Source organism: Giraffa tippelskirchi, chromosome 8 (genome assembly GCF_054371585.1).
Source record: "Giraffa tippelskirchi isolate mGirTip1 chromosome 8, T2T-mGirTip1v1.2.pri, whole genome shotgun sequence".
Taxonomy (NCBI): Eukaryota; Metazoa; Chordata; class Mammalia; order Artiodactyla; family Giraffidae; genus Giraffa; species Giraffa tippelskirchi.
Genome location: NC_137282.1, coordinates 89,146,104 through 89,170,891, shown reverse-complemented (window position 1 = coordinate 89,170,891; position 24,788 = coordinate 89,146,104). Strand labels below are relative to the sequence as shown.

Below are 24,788 nucleotides of genomic sequence, written 5' to 3'. Positions count from 1 at the left end.
AAGCAGAGACATTACTTTGCCAACAAATGTCCATCTAGTCAAAGCTATGGTTTTTCCACTAGTCATGTGTGGATGTGAGAGTTGGACTATAAAGAAAGCTGAGTGCCAAAGAATTGATGCTTTTGAACTGTGGTGTTGGAGAAGACTCTTGAGAGTCCTTTGGACTGCAAGGAGATCTAACCAGTCCATCCTAAAGGAAATCAGTCCTGAATATTCATTGGAAGGACTGATGCTGAAGCTGAAACTCCAATACTTTGGCCACCTGATGTGAAGAACCAACTCATTGGAAAAGACCCTTATGCTGGGGAAAGATTGAAGGCGGGAGGACAAGGGGACAACAGAGGGTGAGATAGTTGGATGGTATCACTGACTCGATGGACATGAGTTTGAGCACACTGCGGGAGTTGGTTTTGTACAGGGAAGCCTGGCATGCTGCAGTCTATGGGGGTCGGAAAGAGTCAGACATGTCTGAGCAACTGAACTGACTGACTGAATGATTAATTAAGGATTAAGAGAGTAAACTTATTGGAATGGTTCTGGAGATCCTAATAAAGTGCTTATAACAAAACTACTGCTAGTTTGAAAATAAAGGTCAAGTTTTATATGAACTGAAGACCCAGAGAAGTACTTTCCATGAGTAAGTTTTCATTTTCCTAAGATCATGACAGTTTTTAGTAATTCAAACCTAGAATTAAAATGATAAAAAGTACAGGCAGCTCATTTATAAAGCTACTTGGTTACATATTTCTGCATCTTATATATCTCTACAAGATAAATAAGGTCATAAGGCCATAGCAAAAATGAATATAATAATTGCTATTTTATATATATCACATCTTAAAAATACTAAAGGTTTGAATATCTTTGTATCAATTCACAATTTTTATAAAAACATTCTGAAAGTGTGTGTTTGAATCAAAATATTAAAGCATCAAGCTTCTAATCATTTATACAGTTATCTATTTGAAAATAAAAATTGGTTACTTTTTTCTACCTTCAGCATTTCTAAACTGGTTGATACATGTTTTTGCTATATTTCACCAATGTAAAACATCATTTACTGTGTCAAAAAACTAAAGAGTTAAAAAAGACAAATGAGCTCTCATTTGCAGTATAAACTTGGGCTTCCCATCAATTCATTCCTAGAGAACATTGTTGTCGTTTAGTCACTAAGTTGTATCTGACTCTTGGTGAACCCATGGACTGCCAGTCTCCATTGTCCATGGAATTTTCGAGACAAGAATACTGGAATGGTTTTGCCATTTCCTTCTCCAGAGGATCTTTCTGACCCAAGAATTGAACTTACATCTCCTGCACTGGCAGGTGGATTCTTTACCACTGAGCCACCAGAGAAGACATTACTTGCCTTTTAAGTCCAGTTGCAGTTCCTTTACATAATTTTGGAAGGGCTTCTCTTAAAACTCAGTGGGTAAAGAATCAGCTTGCAAAGGAAAGGACCACAGTTTGATTCCTGGATTGGGAAGATCTGCTGGAGAAGGGATAGGTTACCCATTCCAGTATTCTTGGGCTCCTCCTGAGGCTCAGCTGGTAAAGAATCCGCCTGCAATGTGGGAGACCTGGGTTCGATCCCTGGATTGGGAAGATCACCTGAAGAAGGGAAAGGTTATCCACTCCGGTATTCTGGCCTGCAGAATTCCATGGACTGTATAGTCCATAGGGTTGCAAAGAGTTGGAGACGACTGAGCCACTTTCACTTACATAATTTTGAAAACAAATCAAATTATAACCATAATTATCTTTTAAAAATGTAAAAAAGCCAAAATACAACCTACACATTAAACCTCCAACTTATGTCCAAACTATTATAAATGTTTTAGAAGCCAACTTCAAGTGTTGCAAATTATTAACAGACGTTTTGTAGTGAAAAGCAGAATTGTGTAGGATGACAGTAACACAAAACGTAATCAAGATCTGAAACAGAAGTTGGTGTTTTTACATAAAGGGGGAAAAAAAAACAACAAAGAAATGTGATCAAGAAATGGAGGTTAATTTTGTATTAAGGATGATGTCCAGAACATTTAAAGCAGGCAAATTATGAGAATACTCTTAAAGTTATATAGTCTCATAAGCTATAGTTAATGAAGAGATAAGCTTATTTGGACGGTAACTATTGCTGTATGTTAGTCTATACCATGCTTATTACACACCAAGACAGTGACCATGTCTGTACATTGGAATATTATTACCTATAATTTTCACCTTTTGTGGAGTGTCTTAATACTCCTTGGTTTTAAATTTTTTATTGCTATTGTTGTTTGACAACTAAACTATTTAACCAAACTTTGGAATACTAAGGCCTTTCATAAGAAATTCAAACTTGCCCCATCAAATATTGACCAATGTCAATATTATACACTTGTGGGCTTTTTATTTCTATTCTAAATATTCTCTGTAGCAATTTTTCCCATTTATATTCCTTTTCTTATTTTTTCCTGCCTCTATCCAAAGCCACGGTTTTTCCAAATTCTATAATAACAATAAGCAACTAAAAATTATTTTTCCTAATATATTTATGTGAATTAACCTTAACTCACCTTTAATTTAACCATTATCCACAATGGGCTAGAACTTAACATAAAATACAATATACATAGCAATTAACTTGACTGGTCTATTGAAATATCTGAAGAAAAAAAATCTAAGGTTTTTGTGTCTCTTGTTATCGTTCAGTCACTAAAGTCCTGTTCAATTCCTTGCCTGTCCTCCATTATCTCCCAGAGTTTGCTCAGATTCATGTCCATTGAGTTGGTGATGCTTTCTAACCATTTCATCTTCTGCTGCCCCCTTCTCCTTTTACCTCCAATCTTTCCCAGCATCAAAGTTTTTTCCAATGAGTCAGCTCTTCGCATCTGATGGCCAAAGTATTGCAACTTCAGCCTCAGTCCTTCCAATGAATTGTCACGGTTGATTTCCTTTAGGACCGACTGGTTGATCTCTTTGCAGTCCAAGGGATTCTCAAGAGTCTTCACCAGCACAATTCAAAAGTATAAATTCATCGGTGCTCACCCTTCTTTACTGTACAACTCTCACATTCATACATGACTACTGAAAACAACAATCTTTGACCGTAGGGACCTTTGTGGGCAAAGTGATATCTCTGCTTTTCAATATGTTATCTAGGTTTGTCATAGCTTTCTGTCCAAGGAGCAAGCATCTTTTAATTTCATGGCTGGAGTCACCATCTACACTGATTTAGAGCTCAAGAAAAAAAATCTGTCACTGCCTCCACCTTTTCCATTTGCCATGAAGTGATGCAACCAGATGCCATGATCTTAGTTTTTCAATGTTGAGTTTTAAGCCAGCTTTTTCACTCTCCTCTTTCACCCTCATCAAGACACTACTTAGTTTCTCTTCACTTTCTGCCATTCAGTTCAGTTCAGTCGCTCAGTCGTGTCCAACTCTTTGTGACCCCATGAACCGCAGCACGCCAGGCCACCCTGTCCATCACCAACTCCCGGAGTCCGCCCAAACCCATGTCCATCGAGTCGGTGATGCCATCCAGCCATCTCATCCTCTGTTGTCCCCTTCTCCTCCTGCCCTCAATCTTTCCCGGCATCAAGGTCTTTTCAAATGAGTCAGCTCTTCACATCAGGTGGCCCTAAGTATTGGAGTTTCAGCTTCAACATCAGTCCTTCCAGTGAACACCCAGGCCTGATCTGACCTTTGTGTTGGCAAAGTAATGTCTCTGCTTTTTAATATGCTGTCTAGGTTGGTCATAACTTTCCTTTCAAGGAGTAAGCGTCTTTTAATTTCATTGCTGTAATCACCATCTGCAGTGATTTTGGAACCCAGAAAAATAAAGTCAGCCACTGTTTCCACTGTTTCCCCATCTCTTTGCCATGAAGTGATGGGACCGGATGCTCTGATCTTAGTTTTCTGAATTTTGAGCTTTAAGCCAACTTTTTTCACTCTCCTCTTGCCATTAGAGTGGTATTATTTGCATATCTGAGGTTGTTGACATTTTTCCTGGCAATCTTGATAATAGCTTGTTATTCATCCAACCTGGCATTTTGCATGATATACTGCATATAAATAAACTGCATGTAAATAAAAATATACAGCCTTGACGTACTCCTTTCCCTATTTTGAACCAGCCAGTTGTTCCATATTTGGTTCTGTATGCCAGTACAAAACTGGCATACATATTTCTCAGGAGACAGGTAAGGTGGTCTAGTATTCCCATCTCTTTAAGAATTGTCCACAGTTTGTTGTGATTCACAAAGTCAAAGGCTTTAGTGTAGTAAATGAAGCAGAAATAGAAATGTTTTTCTGGAATTCCCTTGCTTTCTCTAGATCCAGCAAATGCTGGCAATTTGATCTCTGATTCCTCTTTTCCTTCAACTCAGCTTGTATATCTGGAAGTTCTCAGTTCACATACTGTTAAAGTTTAGCTTGAAGAATTTTGAATTTTACCTTGCATGTGAAATGAGTTCAATTGTATGGTAGTATGAGCATTCTTTGGAAAAGGCAATGGCACCCCACTCCAGTACTCTTGCTTGGAAAATCCCATTGACGGAGGAGCCTGGTAGGCTGCAGTCCATGGGGTCGCAAAGAGTCAGACACGACTGAGCAACTTCACTTTCACTTTTCACTTTCATTCATTGGAGAAGGAAATGGCAACCCACTCCAGTGTTCTTGCCTGGAGAATCCCAGGGATGGGGGAGCCTGGTGGGCTGCTGTCCATGGGGTCGCACAGAGTCGAACAGGACTGAAGCGACTTAGCAGCAGCAGCAGCAGCATGAATATTCTTTGGCATAGCCCTTCTTTGGGACTGGAATGAAAACTGACATCTTCCAGTCCTGTGGCCACTGCTGAGTTTTCCAAATTTGCTGACATATTGAGTGCAGTACTTTAACAGCATCATCTTTTAGGATTTTAAGTGGTTTAGCTGGAATTCCATCACCTCTACTAGCTTTGTTCATTGTAATGTTTCCTAAGGCCCACTTGACTTCATGCTCCAGTATGTCTTGCTCTAGGTGAATGACTACACCATTGTGGTTTCCCAGGTCATTAAGATCTCTCTTGTATAGTTCTTGTATAGTTCTTCTATGTATTCTTGCCACCTGTTCTTAATCTCTTCTCCTTCTGTTAGGTCTTTACTGTTTCTGTCCTTTATCATGCCCATCTTTGCAAGAAATGTTCTTTTGATATCTCCAATATTCTTGAAGAGATCTCTATAGTCTTTCACATTCTATTTTCCTCTATTTCTTTGCATTGTTCATTTAAGGTCTTCTTATCTCTCCTTGCTGTTCTCTGGAACTCTGCATTCAGTTGGGTGTATCTTTCCCTTTTTCCCTTGTCTTGCACTTTTCTTCTTTCCTCAGCTATTTGTAAAGTCTCCTCAGACAGCCACTTTGCCTTCATGCATTTTTTTCTTTGGGATGATTTTGGTCAATGCCTCCTGTACAATGTTAGGAATCTTCCTCCATAGTTCTTCAGGCACCCTGTCCAGTAACTAGCCCTTCTGTTGTGTCCATTAACAAAGTTTTCTGTTTATAGGAACCAACTACTTAGAGTAAGTTAAATATATGTATGATGAAACATTTGAATTTTACTGAATAAAATTTTCTTAAGTAACATAGATTCAAGAAATGCTTTTTCAAATATAATTTCATAATAAAGTTGTTTCTGATGGAGTGCAATTTGACATAAGATAGTGGTTCCATATTAGAGTCAATTCAAGAAAGAGAACTATTTTCTTTAGTTAAAATGAATTTTTATTGTAAAAAATATATATCTCCTGGGAAATTTATGAAACTGAAAAATTAGGGGAAAATCACCCTAATTTTAATCACCAGGCCTATTCAGTTACAATGGTGATGTTAACAGTTCAGCTATGAAACACAAAACTGAAATCGTATTACAATTTTTAATGTGCTTATAAATATATTTAGATCCGTGAAATTTGATAAGGTCATCTAAGGAAAGATTATGAATAAAGAAAGATGGAGCCTAGAGCAGAAGTCTGAGGTATACAAATATTTAAAGAAAAATTAGAAGAACAGCAGAGAAATGTGAAAGAATGGTCCAAGAGACAGGAAGACAACAGAATATGTTCCACTGAAGGCAATAAAAGACACCACTTTAAGATTGAAGGGATACTCATCCAGCCCGAATGAAGTCAAGTCAGAGAACTGTCCATTGATTTTACTACATGAAGGTTAATGATGACATGTGCTGGTAGGCAGCTTCAGAGAAATCCAAGATCAACTGGACCTATGTACCTCATGAGACTCAACTATAAAATTCCTGAGTTAATGAGCTAATTAAATGAGCCTTTCACAAAATAAATGTATAGCAATCAACAGTAGCTATTACAAAGCCATTTTTGAAGCTATAAAAGCTATAGTTAAAATGAAAAATTCATTCTCAATTACACAAAAATTTAGGCATATATATGAAATGTGAGGAAATCATAAAGAAAACTGCAACTTTGCTGAGATAAAAAAACTAAATAAATGAGGTATACCTGATTTCAAACTTGAAAGACTGACTACCTTAAGTTCATTAATTCACATCTATGCAACAAACTTTTTTTGAAGATTTTTTTGATGGAGACCATGTTTTAAACCTTTATGGAATTTGTTACAATATTGCTTCTGTTTTATGTTTTGGTTTTTTTTTGGCCCTGAGGCATGTGGGATCTTAGCTCCCTAACCAGAGACAGAACCCATACTCTGCACTGGAAGGTGAGTCTTATCCACTGGACCACCAGGGAAGTCCCTCAACAAACTTTTGGGTGTTTACTTATATGATTCTAGGCACCTGGTGTGAATCAGCAAATGAGACACACAAAGGTCAAAGCTGGCAGTCTTATCTAAACTGGCAGACTTCAATGGGAACATCAGGTATTGTTCACCATTAAACATCAATTGGGGGTTGACTAATGTAAAGATTTTATTGAAATATTCTTCTATTAACACTTACCCATTTCTCTTTGCCTTTTTAAACAAGAATACGAATTTTATCAAAAGTCTTATTTTTTTGCATTGAACTACTAAAGTTTGCTATTAGCATATTTACATACATTAATCCAGTACCAAATTTCATAACTCTACCCTATGAGGGTGGATTTTTAAATTACTGTTGAATTCAGTAATGTGATATTTTATTTAGGATTTCTAAATTTATACAGAAATGTGCATTTTTGGAGGGTTTTTTTTTTAATTGCGATGAATTAATAAAAATGAATTGGGTAGCACTCCAAATTTTAAGTTTACTTCATGAACATTTTAAAGAATTCAGATAAACCGTATTGTTCTGAAGCCTTGTCAGAGGGTATCTTAGAAGTATTTTCCATTTCTTCCATGGTCCATTTAAGTTTTCTATTTTTACTCAATCATTTCATTTCTCAGGGGAAAATATCCAAGTTTGTTATACACAGTATCTTCTTATCTATCTAGAGACTCCATCAAGTGTATTACTTTCCCCTTTTCCAATTCTAAATGTTTCCTTTTTCCCTCTTGATTAGATTTGCTAGAATAGTAACTCTTTTCCTGACACTGGAGGGTTAGGATAAAGAACCAGTTATTGCATTTACTTGTCAAGTCTATTCTTTCAATTCACTGTCTTCTACATTTAATTTTCTTCTGATTTTCTTTAGTTTTTTAAAACTCTTCTAGCAAATACTGATTTTATTTCCTTACTGTAAATAAACACATAACATTATAAACTTGCCATTAAGTACACTAGTAAGCAGGCTTCAAATATAAGACTGTAAAGCAAGGTTATGATGCTCTTCCAGAGCTGAGATTAGTAAACATTTCTTTGTACTTCATGTTTATCTTTTAAAATGTACGTGGTTTTCCCCTATGTGTGTTAATAGAAAAATAGTTTTTTCAGGTATTAAAGCAAAGTAAGTTGACAACTGCAAAAAAGAAGGTGGGTTATGTTTATTCAGTGATTCTCTTACATACCTTCATGTATTCCTAGGAGTAAATGTATTCAAAATAACTTTGGCTATATCCAACTAGCTTTTAAAGGCAGGATTTGCATTTCAGTCTAAAGTTTTACTTACACTAATACAATGCTTTCTTGTACAAAACATAGGAAAGGTACCATAGTCCAGATCATATAAAAGCACATCTGACAAAAATGAAAAGGTAAGATAACTAGCTTTCATTTTTAGACTGTAATATAGCTCTAGGAGAGTTTTATATTGAATATTCAGTGCAAGCAGTAACCATTTATGTATATAGTTTTACTTCCAAATGATTAGGTGTCTCCGATTTAAAACTACATTAGCAATTTCTGAATATACTGTGATGCAGAGTTCATGACTTGTATGATTCCTGTTTTTAAGAATTTCTGACACTTTCTGTGGTCTACTAAACAATTTTGTATAGATATTTTATGACATTTTAAAAGATCTATTTTGTTTGTAAGATACCAAATTTTATTAAGTCAACTTTACTAATTATTCCTCATTTTTAGTTACTTCAACTTCTTAAGACTAACATTTCACACATTGATTACAATCTGTAACACAAAATGACATTTTAACACTAGATTCTTTTTGTTGCCTTGAATTGTTTGAAATTTAGGTGCTCACCCTGCTTGATGTTTACTTTTGCCTAGTATGACTTTGTATACTCATTACATTTATTCATTTTGAATTCTCCATTCATTGGTTCCTCTATTAAATCATGTGCTAATCAACTACATTTTTAATAAATCTGTAAGAGACTTGAATGTTCTGACATTTTTTCAAGTGTCCTAAACTATCTATATATTGGGGCTTCCCAGGTGGCACTAGTGGTAAAGAATCCGCTTGCCAACATAGGGAAGTAAGAGGCTCAGGTTCGATCCCTGGGTTAGGAAGATGCCTTGGAGAAGGAAATGGCAACCCACTCCAGTATTCTTGCCTGGAGAATCCCATGGACAGAGGAGCCTGGCAGGCTACAGTCCATGGGGTTACAAAGAGTCAGACACAACTGAAGCGACTTAGCAATGCTACACTGTTCCCTAATGTTCAGTGTTATATGCAAATATGACACCTATTAGATTTTGTTTCTTAGTAAACAACTTTTTTCTGGAAATGCTTTTAGAAAACACCCAATTTGGGGTAAACCAAGTAAACACCAAATTCCCAGGTAAATCTGGAACTTTTCACCTTCATTCACAGATCTATCCACTTACTCTTCCTCCTGTTTTTGGAAAATGCCATCTATCAGGAACCAATTCAAATGCTACTTTCTCCAAGGAAAGTTCCTAGGATCCATGTCAGTCAGAATTAACATTTCCTTTATCTGAATTTATACCACTGATATACTGCTGTAGCACTGACTAGATCTATAGTGTATTACTGGAGAATATCTACCACAGACTCTGGACTCAGACAGACTACCTTGGTTCAAATTCTAATCCTGTCTCTTTCTAGCTGTGTGACCTTCAATAAGTTGTTGTGCTCTCTATGTAACACATCTGTGAAATGAGAATAACAGTACCTAGCTCACAATATTTTTTGATGATTAAATGATTTGATATCAATAAAGTATCTAAACAATGCTCTAGAATACAGTAAGAGCTATATGAAGTCCTGACATGTATGCATAGGTGTGTATGTGTAATATGTGTGTTCTACACCATTTGTAATGAGAAAAAATGTTGTGAAAGAGTAAAACAGGTGCTACCATAGAGGGAGAAGTATGCAATGGATGGGACAATTAAATGCACTCTGTTTAGACAAGTTTGTGAGATTACTCTTTTATGGAAGCAGAAATCAAGGATGGTAACTGAAATTGTCCAAGGTTCAATTAGTTAGAAAGTGAGAGCCCAGACCAAGAGATATTTTATTTGGAGCTTGATAAGGTTGTGCCCTCTACACTTGCATTTTTTTTTTTCATGAAGGATGAATTAGAATGCAATATCCAAGTTGGAATAAACAGGACCAAGGGTAGGAAACAATATTCCAAGCTTTGGAAACAGATTAAATAAAAGACTGGTGGAATGAAAATACATGGCATTCTGCAAAAAAATGAAAGTAAAGCTGGAACACTTAGCACAATGCGTCACAAAGTAGGCACTTGGCTGAAATGGATTATTAACACAACTTTCAAACATTATTCTTACAGTTTAGCAATCATTTGCATTAAATAATCTCTTCTAGCTAACTCATATAACTTTGTCCATTTCCAAGACCTCTGTCTTGAAAGAATGGGAGGAAAAGAGGGAAGGAAGAAGAAAGAAAAAATAGCATTTGTCATTAACTACAGTAAAGAGGTTTCATAAAATATTAAGTGTTAGCAAGGTTATACAAATGTAATTAGGGGAATTCCCTGGCATTCCAGTGGTTAGAGCTCCATGCTTCCACTGCAAGCAGACATAGGTTCTATTCTGGCTGGGGAACTAAGATCCTGAATGCCTCACAGCATGGCCAAAAAAAAAAAAAAAAAAAAACCCAACAGCAACAACAAAGGTGATTTTTGGATGAACCTTAATTATTAGCAAGAATAACAATTTTACCAACTGACAACTGATTTTGAAACATAACAAACCTAGTTTCCCAATCTTTGGGACAGAACAAAATGAAACTAGCAGAAATATATCAATGTCACTTCTAAGGTCTAAGAACCTAAGTTGCATATAATTCATCAGGTATATTACTCATCATCTGTGAAATCTTATTACTGTCACTTTAACTCCCTTGAGCCAGTTTCCTATTTGTGCAAAATATTGTTCATGTTTTGGAGGGGTTTGTGTAGGGATCTGAAACTCTGTGCCATGTTATTACAAAAATATTAAAAAGAAAAAAAAAGTACATATTCTCAAGCATTTGAATTACTGTCTTTATATTACTTTTAAAACCACAGAAAATGGAGCAGGACCTGTGGAGTCTTCCAGGGGACAGAACTCCTATATCCCCCATCTCTTATTTATAGAAAAGCCTTAGCCTCCAAGGCCTTCCCTGAGTTCCAAAGAGCAAATTCAATCAGAGAAACGAGACAATGCAGAAACAAGCAAAAATAGGCAAGACAACACTCAAACTACTGCACAATTGCACTTATCTCACTCGCTAGTAAGGTAATGCTCAAAATTCTACAAGCCAGGCTTCAGCAATATATGAATAATGAACTTCCAGATGTTCAAGCTGGTTTTAGAAAAGGCAGAGGAACCAGAGATCAAATTGCCAATATCCGCTGGATCATCGAAAAAGCAAGAGTTCCAGAAAAACACCTATTTCTGCTTTATTGACTATGCCAAAGCCTTTGACTGTGTGGATCACAATAAACTGTGGAAAATTCTGAGAGATGGGAACACCAGACAACCTGACCTGCCTCTTGAGAAACCTGTAGGCAGGTCAGGAAGCAACAGTTAGAACTGGACATGGAACAACACACTGGTTCCAAATAGGAAAAGGAGTACATCAAAGCTGCATATTGTCACTCTGCTTATTTATCTTATATGCAGAGTACATCATGAGAAACACTGGGCTGTAAGAAGCACAAGCTGGAATCAAGATTGCTGGGAGAAATATCAATAATCTCAGATATGCAGATGACACCACCCTTATGGCAGAAAGCGAAGAACTAAAGAGCCTCTTGATGAATGTTAAAGAGGAGAGTGAAAAAGTTGGCTTAAAGCTCAACATTCAGAAAACTAAGATCATGGCATCTGGTCCCATCACTTCATGGCAAATAGATGGGGAAACAGTGGAAACAGTGACTGACTTTATTTTTGGGGGCTCCAAAATCACTGCAGATGGTGACTGCAGCCATGAAATTAAAAGACGCTTACTCTTTGGAAGGAAAGTTATGACCAACCTAGATAGCATATTAAAAAGCAGAGACATTACTTTGCCGACAAAGGTCTGTCTTGTCAAAGCTATGGTTTTTCCATTGGTCATGTATGGATGTGAGAGTTGGACCATTAAGAAAGCTGAGCGCCGAAGAATTCATGCTTTTGAACTGTGGTGTTGGACAGAAAGGAGATCCAACCAGTCCATCCTAAAGGAGATCAGTCCTGGGTGTTCATCGGAAGGACTGATGTTGAGCTGAAACTCCAATACTTATGGCCACCTGATGCAAAGAACTGACTCATTTGAAAAAGACCCTGATGCTGGGAAAGATTGGGGGCAGGAGGAGAAGGGGACGACAAAGGATGAGATGCTTGGATGGCATCGTCGACTCAATGGACATGGGTTTGGGTAAACTCCGGGAGTTGGTGATGGACAGGGAGGCCTGGCATGCTGCGGTTCATGGGGTCGCAAAGAGTTGGACACGACTGAGTGAATGAACTGAAGACAAAATAAAATAGTCATAAAACAAAGTCAAAGACTTTTAGTTCCTCCTTGAGGGTTATTGTTAATATTCTGAGACCCCAGTCAGGTTGGAATCAGGTTGATAATGTTGACTCCCAAAATACCACCTGATTATCTCATTACCATCCAATCAGAAGAAGGTCCACAAGCTCATCCAGCACCCTGCTTCCCAACCTCCTTCCCTAGCATAAAAGCTAAAATTCTACCTCAAATTAAAATCATTCTTTAGGACATTAGTCTGTCATCTTCTCGGCTTGCTGGCTTTCCAAATAAAGTCATTTTTCCTTGCCCTAACTCCTTGTCTCTCAGATTACTGGCCTGCCATGCAGTGAGTGGTATGCAGTAAGTGATATGTGCTTACACACACACAATTAACACCAAGTATTGAAGATTATTCAATTAGTCTCATCAGTTAGTCACATACGAATGAAATTATTTTTAATCAACATACTGTATCTAAAATTAAATCTCTTAGGGATGTATTTTGAGCAGAATGAAAGGTCTAATCACAGGTTAACGTAAAGAAACATTTGTCTCAAAATCAATGTATTTAATATTTGACAGAAGTCTCATTACCAAAATTCCTTTTATGGTTCCTCTGGTGAAATTTAAGTATTCCCAAAGTCCCAAAGCAAATATTTTTTCTTAATTTACCAACAGCTGTGCTTTGTCTTCTTCTGGTCTATTTAGTAGAAAGTGAACTAACTGAAGTAAAACGTCATCATTAAAACCTTTGACATCATTATCTTCGATTGTTTCATAAAGAGGCTTACTTTGTGTCCCCCAACATATATTTTTACGAGGGTTGTTTTGATCAGCTTGTGCAGTCAGTGCTAAAGTGTTTAACTGGTAACAGAAAAAGGAGAAGTATTTTCCATCTGTGATCACTCCCTGGGAGACAAAAGGTCGAGTAACGTCTGCTTCACTCCAGAATCCTGTAGAAGAAAAGTTATGCTGAAACTTATATATAGAATATATTTTACCAAAACAAAATACACATACTAGAGGACACAAAATACCTCCTATAACCTGGATATTTTACCTACCAAATTTCTAAAGATCTCAGTGTTTCTGCTATCTTCTCCATCCTAATCCTATATTCCATTTCTGCATCAAGAACTATTTCCTTCCTTCTAGGATCCCCAAAGTTCATGATACACTTTTTCAACAACTTTGGACTTCATCAGATTTCAACCTTAACTCACTTTATCTAAGAAGAGAAGTGAGCTCCATTTATGCAGATGTCTCCACATCATTATTCACCAACCCTAAATATGTTCAAATTTCCCTTATACCAGCAGCATCTACCACCCAATAACCATTACAGACATTTATTTAACCAAGTCTACAAAAAAAAAAAAAGCCCTCAGAAAAACCCTTGACTTTCTAAGAACTTCAACCATGTAGTTATTAGATGAATTCTATGTCTTAATTTATAATTCAAAATCGGTTTTATGAGTTGTTTTCATTTTGCCTAGTGTATTTTATGTCATCATAAGGTTCCAGGATATCTGAATATCTTTATTATTCAAATTTTCTGGCTGTTTCTTGGTACAGGCTGACTGGCTTTAATACTTTTAAATTCAAGGGCCACGCAGTAAGTTGTAAATTTTGCCACATATATATTTTATATCAACTTTAATGAAGATAGCCAATAAACAGTATTGTTAAAATACAGAATAATATAAAAAGAAGTACTTTATTTTTTATGAATAAACTATGCCATTCTAACATCTTCAAGAAAGTTTCCTCTTAATTTTTCTGATTGTCTACTTGTTTCCTACTCTTATCTATTTAGTTCTATTATAAAGACGTAAGTCAACAATTTTGAGTATGAGGTTAAAAATACATATACAAGGGGAAAAAAAGGTGAGCCTGGCAATAATTAAATCACTGTTAAAACTCCTCCTGGATGTTTATATAGGAGTAGGAGCAACCTAGGTATGCATCATATTACTTCTGGTTTTGTAACAAAAGTCAAGTGGTTCACAATAGGCTCTAAAAGTCCTCTGTGACATGCCTCCAGCTTCCTCTATCTCACTCCAGCTTCCTATCTTCATTCTCCTACTCCCTTTCTTCATCAGGCTTCATGCCGTTCCTTAGACACTTTAAGTCTGTTCCTACCTCAGAGCCACCTGTCATTCCCTTTGCCTGGAAGTGGCCTTCCCATAAGTTTATGCAGAGGCAGCTCCTCATCCTTCAGGTCTCTGTTCAAATGAAAATCTTTAGAGACCTCCCCTGAATTAACTCTAAAAGTCTAAAGTGATTCTGCCCCATGCCTCGTTTATACGTGCACCCTATGCACATTCCACCCTTCATCTAGTATAGTCTCTTCAGATCATCACCACTAGTTGGAAGATTCCCTGAAGGAGGGAATGGCTATCCACTCCACTATTCTTGCCTGGAAAATCCCCATGGACAGAGGAGCCTGGCGGGCTACAGTCCATAGGGTCACATAGAGCTGGATATGACTGACGTGATTAATACTTTCAAAAACACTACATGTTTACTATCTTTTACTATCCCTACTATAATATAAGCTCCAGGAAAGCAGGATCTCTCTCATTCAACACTATATTTCCAAAGCCAACAGTGCCTGGTATGCAAAAACCATAAGCCATTAACTTAATGAACTGTCTCCCAATCTACACCCTAGATATGGTCCTCAAAGAAATTATACATGATAACTGTGATTTAATCTACAATTTAATAAATGAAAGCAGTTCATTTTCTAGTTTCAGAAAGCTGTTATCATCCAGAGTTGATTCAGTTAGCTAGTCTTTGAAATGTTTGAGAATATCATCAGAAAAAAATGCATTCACACAAAAATGGTCAAAGTAAAAGATGAGGGTAACTACCAAAGTGCCACTAATCAATACAAATGTAAAATATTTAATTATGGATTTTAAAACAACTGCATTGTGTGCTAATGCAAGTTTTCAAAATGTTAAGATTCTACCTATGTTTTAACCCAAAGAAAATAATTTGACCTGCTAAATTCTTAAAATGTCTTCCAATAACATTGATGCCATAAAATTAGTTTTACCTTGATACATAGCCTGTGCTCCAGTCCAAGCAAAAAGGCTTGCAATAGCATTAGCTCTAAAAATGACTTCTATCTGATCAGCACGGTTTTGTTTCAAAAGCCGTTCCCTTTTTAATTTGTCAGGTAGCAGATGAAACTGGGTATGTCCATAACAGAGTGGATCTGCTGTCTTTGTGCCTGAGAGTAAAATAAAAACATTTCAGGTGAAATGCACAAGGAATCTAGAAACACGTTCTCAGTATTTACTTAAACACATGTATCTCCTCTACTCATTATGTGATCAGCACTCAAAAATACATGAATGGAAAGCTTGGTTTACTTCTTGTTTATAAAAAATTTCACCTGAAAGTACAATCTGCCAGCTATCATCAGTCAAAAGAATATATGTAAAATTTATAATTCCCTGTTATGTCAGTTTTCTCAAACTCCTTGGTCATCGTTGGGAACTTTGTTAGTCTCCTGGTCATATTCACCGAAGAATGCAAACATTTCATAACTTTAAAAACTTCCTTTATAATGCCGACATTCTTGATTTTAGTGGAAAGTCTTCTCAACCAAAATTTCCCCACAATTCACTCTCCAAGACTACTAGAGTGATTGAAAGAGGACTGATAAAACAGTTCTGGAGGACCAGCATATAGCTGCTTTCTTAAAAATGTTTCTCATCAGCTAGGAATTAATAAAGAGAGAAAAAACAGCCAAAGTATAAGCTGCATGAGGGCAGATTAATTTTTATATTCCTGATGGTTATCACAGTGTGTTGCACAAATGGGAGGCTTTTGTTGAAAAAAGTCAATCGCTACCTCAAATTCAGTTCTACACTTTTTCATTTTTGAAAAAACACACTTTTCCATATAAATAACAAATCAACAAAGCATAACATGTATAACTATTTTTTATGCTTCTTAAATTATGGTAAAACTCACATAATATAAAATATACTATTTTAACCATGTTTAACTGTACAGTTCAGTGGCACTAAAGGGATTAATTTCCAAAATAAACAATTAGCTCCTGCAGCTCAATATCAAAAAACAAATAACCCAATCAAAAACTAGAAGACCTAAATAGACATTTTTCCAACAAAGGCATATAGATGGCCAAAAGTCACATGAAAAGATCCTCAGCATCACTAATTATTAGAGAAATGTAAAAGAAAACTACAATGAGGTACCACTCAAACCAGTCAAAATGGCCATCATCAAAAAAATATACAAACAACAAATGCTGAAGGTGTGGCGAAAGGGGAACCTTCCTACACTGTTGGTGGGAATGTAAATTGATATATTCACTATAGAAAACAGCATGGAGGTTCCTTAAAAAATTAAGAACAGAACTAGCATGTGACCCAGCAGTCCAACTCCTTGGCACACATCTGGAGAAAACTCTAATTTCAAAATATACATGCATCCTAATGCTCACAGCGCCAAAGAATTGATGCGTTTGAACTGCGATGTTGGAGAAGACTCTTGAGAGTCCCTTGGACTGCAAGGAGATCCAACCAGTCCATCCTAAAGGAGATCAGTCCTGGGTGTTCATTGGAAGGAATGATGTTGAAGCTGAAACTCCAATACTTTGGCCACCTGATGCGAAGAGCTGACTCATTGGAAAAGAGCCTGATGCTGGGGAAGATTGAAGGCAGGAGGAGAAGGGGATGACAAACGATGAGATGGCTGGATGGCATTACCGACTCGACTGTCATAGGTTTGGGTGGACTCCGGGAGTTGGCGATGGACAGGGAGGCCTGGCGTGCTGTGGTTCATGGGGTCGCAAAGAGTTGGACACGACTGAGTGACTGAACTGAAGCTGAAAGAATATTTTCTTTCAATTTTCAGGCATGTTGCAACTTGAGATGAGTTACATTGTTCATGGATAGGCTGAACTTCTTGGTCATCAAAAATTAATTATGCAAATTTGCACAGGACACTCTGAACACATTTATTAAAGGAGAAACTTACCAATAAAGATGGCATTTTCATATTGCCGTTTGAATAATGGGAGTTTGTCTGGCTTACAATTCTTAACAGGGACTTCTATAGGTACAGAATAATCCAGTGGCACAAACTTAAAAGAAAAAAGTCATAAGTAAATTCACAGCAACACTAGCATATATTTACTCACATTCTTAACAGTTAAAAATCTTAAAAATGAGATGCTTTTACAAAATGATTAAACTCTACCATCTAAAGATGGGCCAAATCTAGCCAGCTAACTGTTTTTCCAAATAAAGTTTTACTGGAACACAGTCATGTAAATTCATTTACATATGGTACAGGGCTATTTTTACATGATAAGAACTGAGAATGCAACAGAAACTTATGGCCCCTAAAGCCTAAACTATTTACTATTTGGACCTTTGCAGAAGAAATGTGCCAACCTCTTGAATGGACAAAACAGATAACATTCAGAATACATTTGTTTTCTCCAAAAGAACTGGATACCTGTAAAATGAATACTTGTAGCTGTAAAAATGCCTCGATTTATAATGAGATAGGATAGTTCACTATAAATTATAATCATAAACTATCATCAGTATTCTTATATTCAGAAAATGAGAAGATTTGTATGGTGGTATAAACTGATGCCTTAACCTCACTTAAAATGATTATCTGACCTCTGTAGAATATACAATTAAAAAGCTGAAAATGCATTTCAGATGAGATGTACTCCAAATACACTTGAAAGGAAAGGGCTCTACCCAAAGCTTTTTATCCTTCCTAACCCATTACCTAGCACAGGGGTCCCCGACTCCTGGGCTATGGACAGGTACAGGTCCATGGCCTGTCAGGAACCAGGCTGTAAAGCAAGAGGTGAGCAGCAGGTGAGCAAAGCCTTGTCTGTATTTACAGCTGCTCCCCGCTGCTCACAATACTGCTTGAGATCACAAACAACAGTGATCTTAAAAGTATGTTTGAGACAACTTCAAACCTCCATATGTTTAGTCAAGGCAGAATATCAAACTGCCACAAAAGCACTGAAAAGCCTACTTCCATTTCCAATATCCTATCTTTGTGAAGCAGGGTTTTCTGCAGTGACAGTAGGCAAAACGAGATTACAGAGTAGATAGGACATAAGCAACATACTTTTGGTGGCAATGTCTCCCATCACCCCCAGATGGGACTGTCTAGTTGCAGCAAACAAACTCAGGGCTCCCACTGACTCTGCAATATGGTGAGTTCTATAATTATTTCATTATATATCACAATGCAATAATAACAGAAATTTAGTGCACAATAAATGTAACACAGTTGAATCATTCTGAAATCATTCCCCACCAACTCCTGCCCCAAGTCCAGGGAAATACTGTCTTCCACAAAAACCAGTCCCTGGTGTCAAAAAAGTAAGGGACCACTGACCTAGCATGCTGATACTTCCTCTTCAACTGTCAGCAGACGCATAAGCAATACATCCTTACCTCAGGGAGTTGTCTGGATATTCGAATCTGGTTGTGTGGTTTATCGTTTATTTGGTATCGCACAGCATCAACTCGACCTTTCCGATGACCACTAGGAATAATTTCTTCACCTCGCAACCAGTAGAAGTGAACTGGGCGGTTACAATCTATCAAAAGATATTTAAAACATTTTTATCTGATAATCTGAATAAATCTAGTTATTCTCAGAATACCAGGCTCAGCAATACAGAATTCAAGAACAACTGTGCTAATTGAAAATACACCAAAAATTACTCTTTGGGTGTAAGTTAAAGTTTGCATTATGTGATAACTTAAACGATCACAACATAAACATAATGCTTAAACTGTTATTATCTACCTGTGCCACAGTACATTAAAGCATTGTGACCAAAGAAGTTTCTCAGTTAGAATAAACACAAAATAAGAGCAACAGCAATCTCACTCACCAGATATAAAAAGTTTAGTAAGAGTCATAGCTGTCTTGCTGCTACTGCTGCTAAGTCACTTCAGTCGTGTCCGATTCTGTGCGACCCCAGAGACGGCCGCCCACCAGGCTCCCCCGTCCCTGGAATTCTCCAGGCAAGAGTAGTGGAGTGGGTTGCCATTTCCTTCTCCAAGGCATGAAAGTGAAAAATGAAAGTGAAGTTGCTCAGTCTTTGTCCGACTCCTAGCGACCCCATGGACTGCAGCCTTCCAGGCTCCTCCATCCACGGGATTTTCCAGGCAAGAGGACTGCCTTCTCCGATAGCTGTCTTATGAATTACTAATTCAATCTTCACAATAACTCTCAAAGGCATACAAGAGGAACCTAGGTCTTGAGCAGATTAAGTCAACTTTCCCAGACCATCAATCATGAGCAAAAGTCTGATGATTCCCTGGAGACCACTTCATTCCCAACTGGCAGGGAAGTAAGAAGCACACTACAAGACTCAGTTGAACATATACCTACAGTCATAGTAACATCAATTCAATAAATATTTATTAAGATACCTACAGGGGTGGCAGATACAAAATCATGAACGCCTCAGAAACACTGAGATTTAAAATACTATCCACTAATTATTTTTCAAGCCTGCTTTTAACAGTAAAACAGAAGTTGCTGACTGTTTATTGGAAACCCAAAATGACTGGGTTTGAAGCCTGTCCTCCACATCTACCAGCAATAGGTCCTTTGACTAAATACACTTTATGACTCTGTGCTTTGGGTTTGTTTGGCTTTTATGAGAACAGTGCTACCTACTGTAAAGTTATTTTAAGGATTAAATTTGGCACATAGAAAATACAGAACAAGGTCAGGCATACAGAAAGTACTGAATATACATTAGGTATTTTAATCAATACCATCTTTAATCTTAACAGTTCTATGACCAAGTAGTACTATTATCGTATTCTCACCTTGAAAATGAGGAAAAACTAGGCCAAAACCGGTTTATAAACCGCCAAAAGGTCAGTAACTTTTCGGTCGAAGAGCCAAAAAGCAACCCCAGGTCTGTCCCGCTCTCTTAGGAGTCCCTTCTCTTAACCAACACTACTCTTCCATTTGGCTGGACCTTCACTAAGCAGTACAGTTAGTAAGTGGAAGCACAGACAGGGCAACCCTGTCTCCGGACGCAGACCCTAGCTAGCAGCGAAAGGACTGCGAAAGAACTGACGAAGCAGAAAGAAATGAAAAGGGGGCAAATGTGGCCCACAGAGATGCCTTACCAGGCTTCCCAGGTGGCGCTAGTGGTAAAGAACCCGCCTGCCAATACAGAAGACAGGAGAGCCGGCTCCATCCCTGGGAGGGGAAGATCCCCTGGAGCAGGGTACGGCAACCAACTCCAGTATTCTTGCCTGAAAAATTTCATGGACAGAGGAGCCTGGCGAACTACAGGCCATGAGGCAGCAAAGAGTCGGACATTACTGAAGCGACTTAGCACGCAAGCACGCACCCACGGTCCCTTAACTATCCCCACCTCCCCCGCCCCTAAAGGCGGCCCAAGGCTCACCGAGGGCGGCAGCAGCCAGGACGGGATTGTAAGCGCTGAGTAAACCGGTGAGGGAAGTTACCAGTTGGTTCAAGAAGGGTGAGGCGACGGCGTAGCGTTCCTGGTAGATGGGAGCACGCTTCTTGCGCCGCAGAAAGAAGTGCTCCTGTAGGAGGCAGTCACAGGCGGCGGCGCGCAGGGCAGCGAGGTCCAGACCCTGCGCGGGCTCCCGAGCTGGCTGGGCAGGCGGCGGCGGTAGCCCCGACAGGAACACGGTCTTGGTGAAGCTCTGGTACCAGCGGTCAGCGTTCAGGGCGAAGGTCTGCGGGTAAACTACGTATTTCATGAACTGCATCTTGGTAAGAATTCGCAGCTTCTCGTCCACCGACTTGGCCGCGTGCACCGTGGCCTGCCATCGCTCCACTCGCCGCTGCCGTGCCGCCTTGCTGTCGGCAGTTAGGGAGGCCACTATCGGCGGGTAGCGCGCGACTGGGGCCGCCTTGACATCTGAGCCGGTCACTTCTGGAGCCGTGACGGCGGCCTCGGCCGCGGTGTGCAATGACAGCCCTGGACTACGGAGCACAGGCCTCCAGCACCTGGTCGCCGCCATCTTTTCCTGGGGTTCCGCCCCAGAGGTCAACTTTAGTAATTGACCCTGCCTTCTTGCCGTAAGGACCAATCAGAAGGCAGAATCTGAGCCAGTTTTGGGGCGGACGGTTCTTAGTGGGCTTGAGAAACCTTACGTCATTCACTTATTAGCCAATCAGAGAGCTTCTACAGCTTCGTTTTCCGTGAACCTGGGAGTGTTGTTGAAAGGACGAACTCCTGCACCGATAGGTTTTCAGAGATGTGGCGGGGAGGAGTGAAACTTTTAAATAGGGGATTCTGCCTGTTTAGAGAAGGCAATGGCACCCCACTCCAGTACTCTTGCCTGGAAAATCCCATGGACGGAGGAGCCTGGTAGGCTGCAGTCCATGGGGTCGCTAAGAGTCGACGACTGAGCGACTTCACTTCCACTTTTCCCTTTCATGCACTGGAGAAGGAAATGGCAACCCACTCCAGTGTTCTTGCCTGGAGAATCCCAGGGACGGCGGAGCCTGGTGGGCTGCCGTCTATGGGGTCGCACAGAGTCGGACACGATTGAAGCGACTTAGTAGCAGCAGCAGCAGCCTGTTTAGAAACAGGGCAAAATTTTTGCCAGAAACAACTTTAGGAATATTCTACAGCGAAACCTCTTTCCCTTGGCTAAATTTGCTCGTTTCGTTTTTGGATATAACATCACTTTTCAATTTTAGTTCTTGGGGTTGAGACCTGTTATTGAAAATACTGATCTAACATGTTTTTTGATACATGCTTACTTTTCAAATGATGAAAGCATCACTCATAGATGACTAGTGCTAAATTTTAGGAAAATAATTCCATATCAATCTCTATGCTAGTTATATGTAGTTTGTTTAATGATATAATTAACAAAAAGAGGAGTATACTTTTACTTGGGTTTAACTTAAAAATGAAAGGAAACAAAAACTATTAAGGAATTGTGTTTAAGTTTTGCATTGTGTTAAAAGCAATGATTATTTCAGCATAAGTTGGTTCTTACTACTCTGTGAGCTCCTTGAAGTAGGCGTTATTTTATTTTTGATTCTTCAGTGGCCAATCAACCTTGCATAGTGGGTACTTACCAAATATCTGCTGAAAAAATTCATCAAAATCAGTAAAACTATTAATATAAGATCATTTCAGGTGATTTAATTTATTGACTCACATTCCTGTCTTAATTAGGAGCTGGAATTTTTATTTGGATTTACTGCAATAATCCTTGAGGATATTAAAAACCAAACATTTTGTTACTGAAAGGCAGTTATAGTTTGTATTCCTTTAAGCTATAACAGGTGATACAATTTAACTCTCAAGTTGCGAGTGTATTAAACTGACCCTTAGATACCGCAAATTCATTATTTTTTTCATGAAGTCATTAATTTTTGAGCAAAGACTCGAAGTGAGGAGTGAATCATGACTTGAGGAAAGAGAATTCTGTCAGAAGGAATAGTTGGCACAGAGGCCCTGAGATGGGGATATGCCTGAGATGGGGATATGCCTGGTGGGTTGAAGAATAAGAGGAGGGCAGTGTGGTTGAAGGGAAGTGGTGGATGGGGAGAGTAGTCAGAAATGGAATTAGGAAGGAAAGAAGCCAGAATTTATAGGTTCCTAAAGGCAATTTCTAGGATTGCTAGGACTCTTACCTAATACTCAGAGGGGTGAGAATCCTGTGGAGTATTCCACTCAGAGGGATGCATGGTGTGACTTAGGTTTTTTGTTTTTTTTTAAATTACTCTAAGTATTAGGCTTTTTAATACCATAAGCTGGGGGACTTAACAACAGAAATTTATTTTCTCATGGTTCTAAAGGCTGGAAGTTCAAGATGAGGGTGCCAGCATACTTGGGTTCTGGTGAGAGCTCTCTTCCTGTCATGACGTCAACTCCCTACTTGTTGTGTCCTCACATGGTAAAAACTGAGCTCTCCTGGGCCTCTTATTATAAGGAGAGAGGCCTATCAGATTAGTGCCCTACCCTTAAGACTATGTTTAACCTTAATTTCTTCCATAAAACCTCTATCTCCAAATACTGTTACATCAGAGGGTAAAGCATAAACATAGGAATTTTAGAGAGACACAATTCAGTCCATAACACTCTGACTGATTTGGAAATAGATTCAGTTCAGTTCAGTTCAGTCGCTCAGTAGTGTCTAACTCTTTGTGACCCCATGAATTGCAGCATGTCAAGCCTCCCTGTCTATCACCAACTCCCGGAGTTTACCCAAACTCATGTCCATCGAGTCGGTGATGCCATCCAGCCATCTCATCCTCTGTTGTCCCCTCTCCTCCTGCCTCCAATCCTGTCTTTTCCAGTGAGTCAACTCTTCACATCAGGTGGCCAAAGTATTGGAGTTTCAGCTTCAACATCAGTCCTTCCAATGAACACCCAGGACTGATCTCCTTTAGGATGGACTGGTTGGATCTCCTTGCAGTCCAAGACACTCTCAAGAGTCTTCTCCAACACCACAGTTCAAAAGCATCAATTCTTCGGCGCTCAGCTTTCTTCACCATCCAACTCTCACATCCATACATGACTACTGGAAAAACCATAGCCTTGACTAGACGGACCTTTGTTGGCAAAGTAATGTCTCTGCTTTTTAATATGCTGTCTAGGTTGGTCATAACTTTCCTTCCAAGGAGTAAGCATCTTTTAATTTCATGGCTGCAATCACCATCTGCAGTGATTTTGGACCCCCCCCAAAATAAAGTCTGACACTGTTTCCACTGTTTCCCATCTATTTCCCATGAAGTGATGGGACCAGATGCCATGATCTTAGTTTTCTGAATGTTGAGCTTTAAGTCAACTTTTTCACTCCTCTTTCACTTTCATCAAGAGGCTTTTTAGTTCCTCTTCACTTTCTGCCATAAGGGTGGTCTCATCTGCATATCTGAGGTTATTGATATTTCTCCCTGCAATCTTGATTACAGCTTGTGTTTCTTCCAGCCCAGCGTTTCTCATGATGTACTCTGCATATAAGTTAAATAAGCAGGGTGACAATATACAGCCTTGACATACTCCTCATAAAGTGTCAAATTTGGAAGCAGAGAAATCAGTTAGAAGACAGTTTGCCATATTTCAGGCAAAATCTCAGTGACTTGAGGAGACAATAACAGTGAAGATAGTGGGAGTGGTCACAGATCCTGAATTGAATGTAGGTAAGAGAAAGTATCTAAAATTTGGGGCCTAAGCAGTGGAATGAGAAAAGGCCAGTGGACAAGAAATGCATTTTTCCTTTAATCTCTCATCTTTTTTTTGGAAGGGGAGAGGGCAGCAAGAAAGTGGATTTAAGATTTGGGGAAGGAATAGAATCTGTGAAACATAATATTTATCTATATATGTTTATTTAGTTGACATTCTCCTGGAAGAAGATCTTCCTTATTATGATCTTCCCTATTAAGGTTGCTACTGGCCTTAGATTTTAAGTATTATAGATAAAGGACTTCCCTGGTAGTCCAGTGGTTAATAATTCACCTTCCAGTGCAG

General features: G+C 38.6%; 1 protein-coding gene across 1 annotated transcript; it reads right to left on the bottom strand.

Moving 5' to 3' along the window:
- Window positions 1-9,793: 9,793 nt before the first annotated feature.
- Window positions 9,794-21,326, bottom strand: MRPS30 (mitochondrial ribosomal protein S30). Its single transcript, XM_081517696.1, has 5 exons — window positions 20,730-21,326; window positions 18,742-18,887; window positions 17,285-17,390; window positions 15,327-15,503; window positions 9,794-13,215 (listed from the first exon to the last, which is right to left on the bottom strand). Exons 1-5 carry the CDS (start codon window positions 21,316-21,318, stop codon window positions 12,926-12,928), a joined length of 1,308 nt encoding a protein of 435 aa, XP_081373822.1. The 5' UTR covers window positions 21,319-21,326; the 3' UTR covers window positions 9,794-12,925.
- Window positions 21,327-24,788: the final 3,462 nt, after the last annotated feature.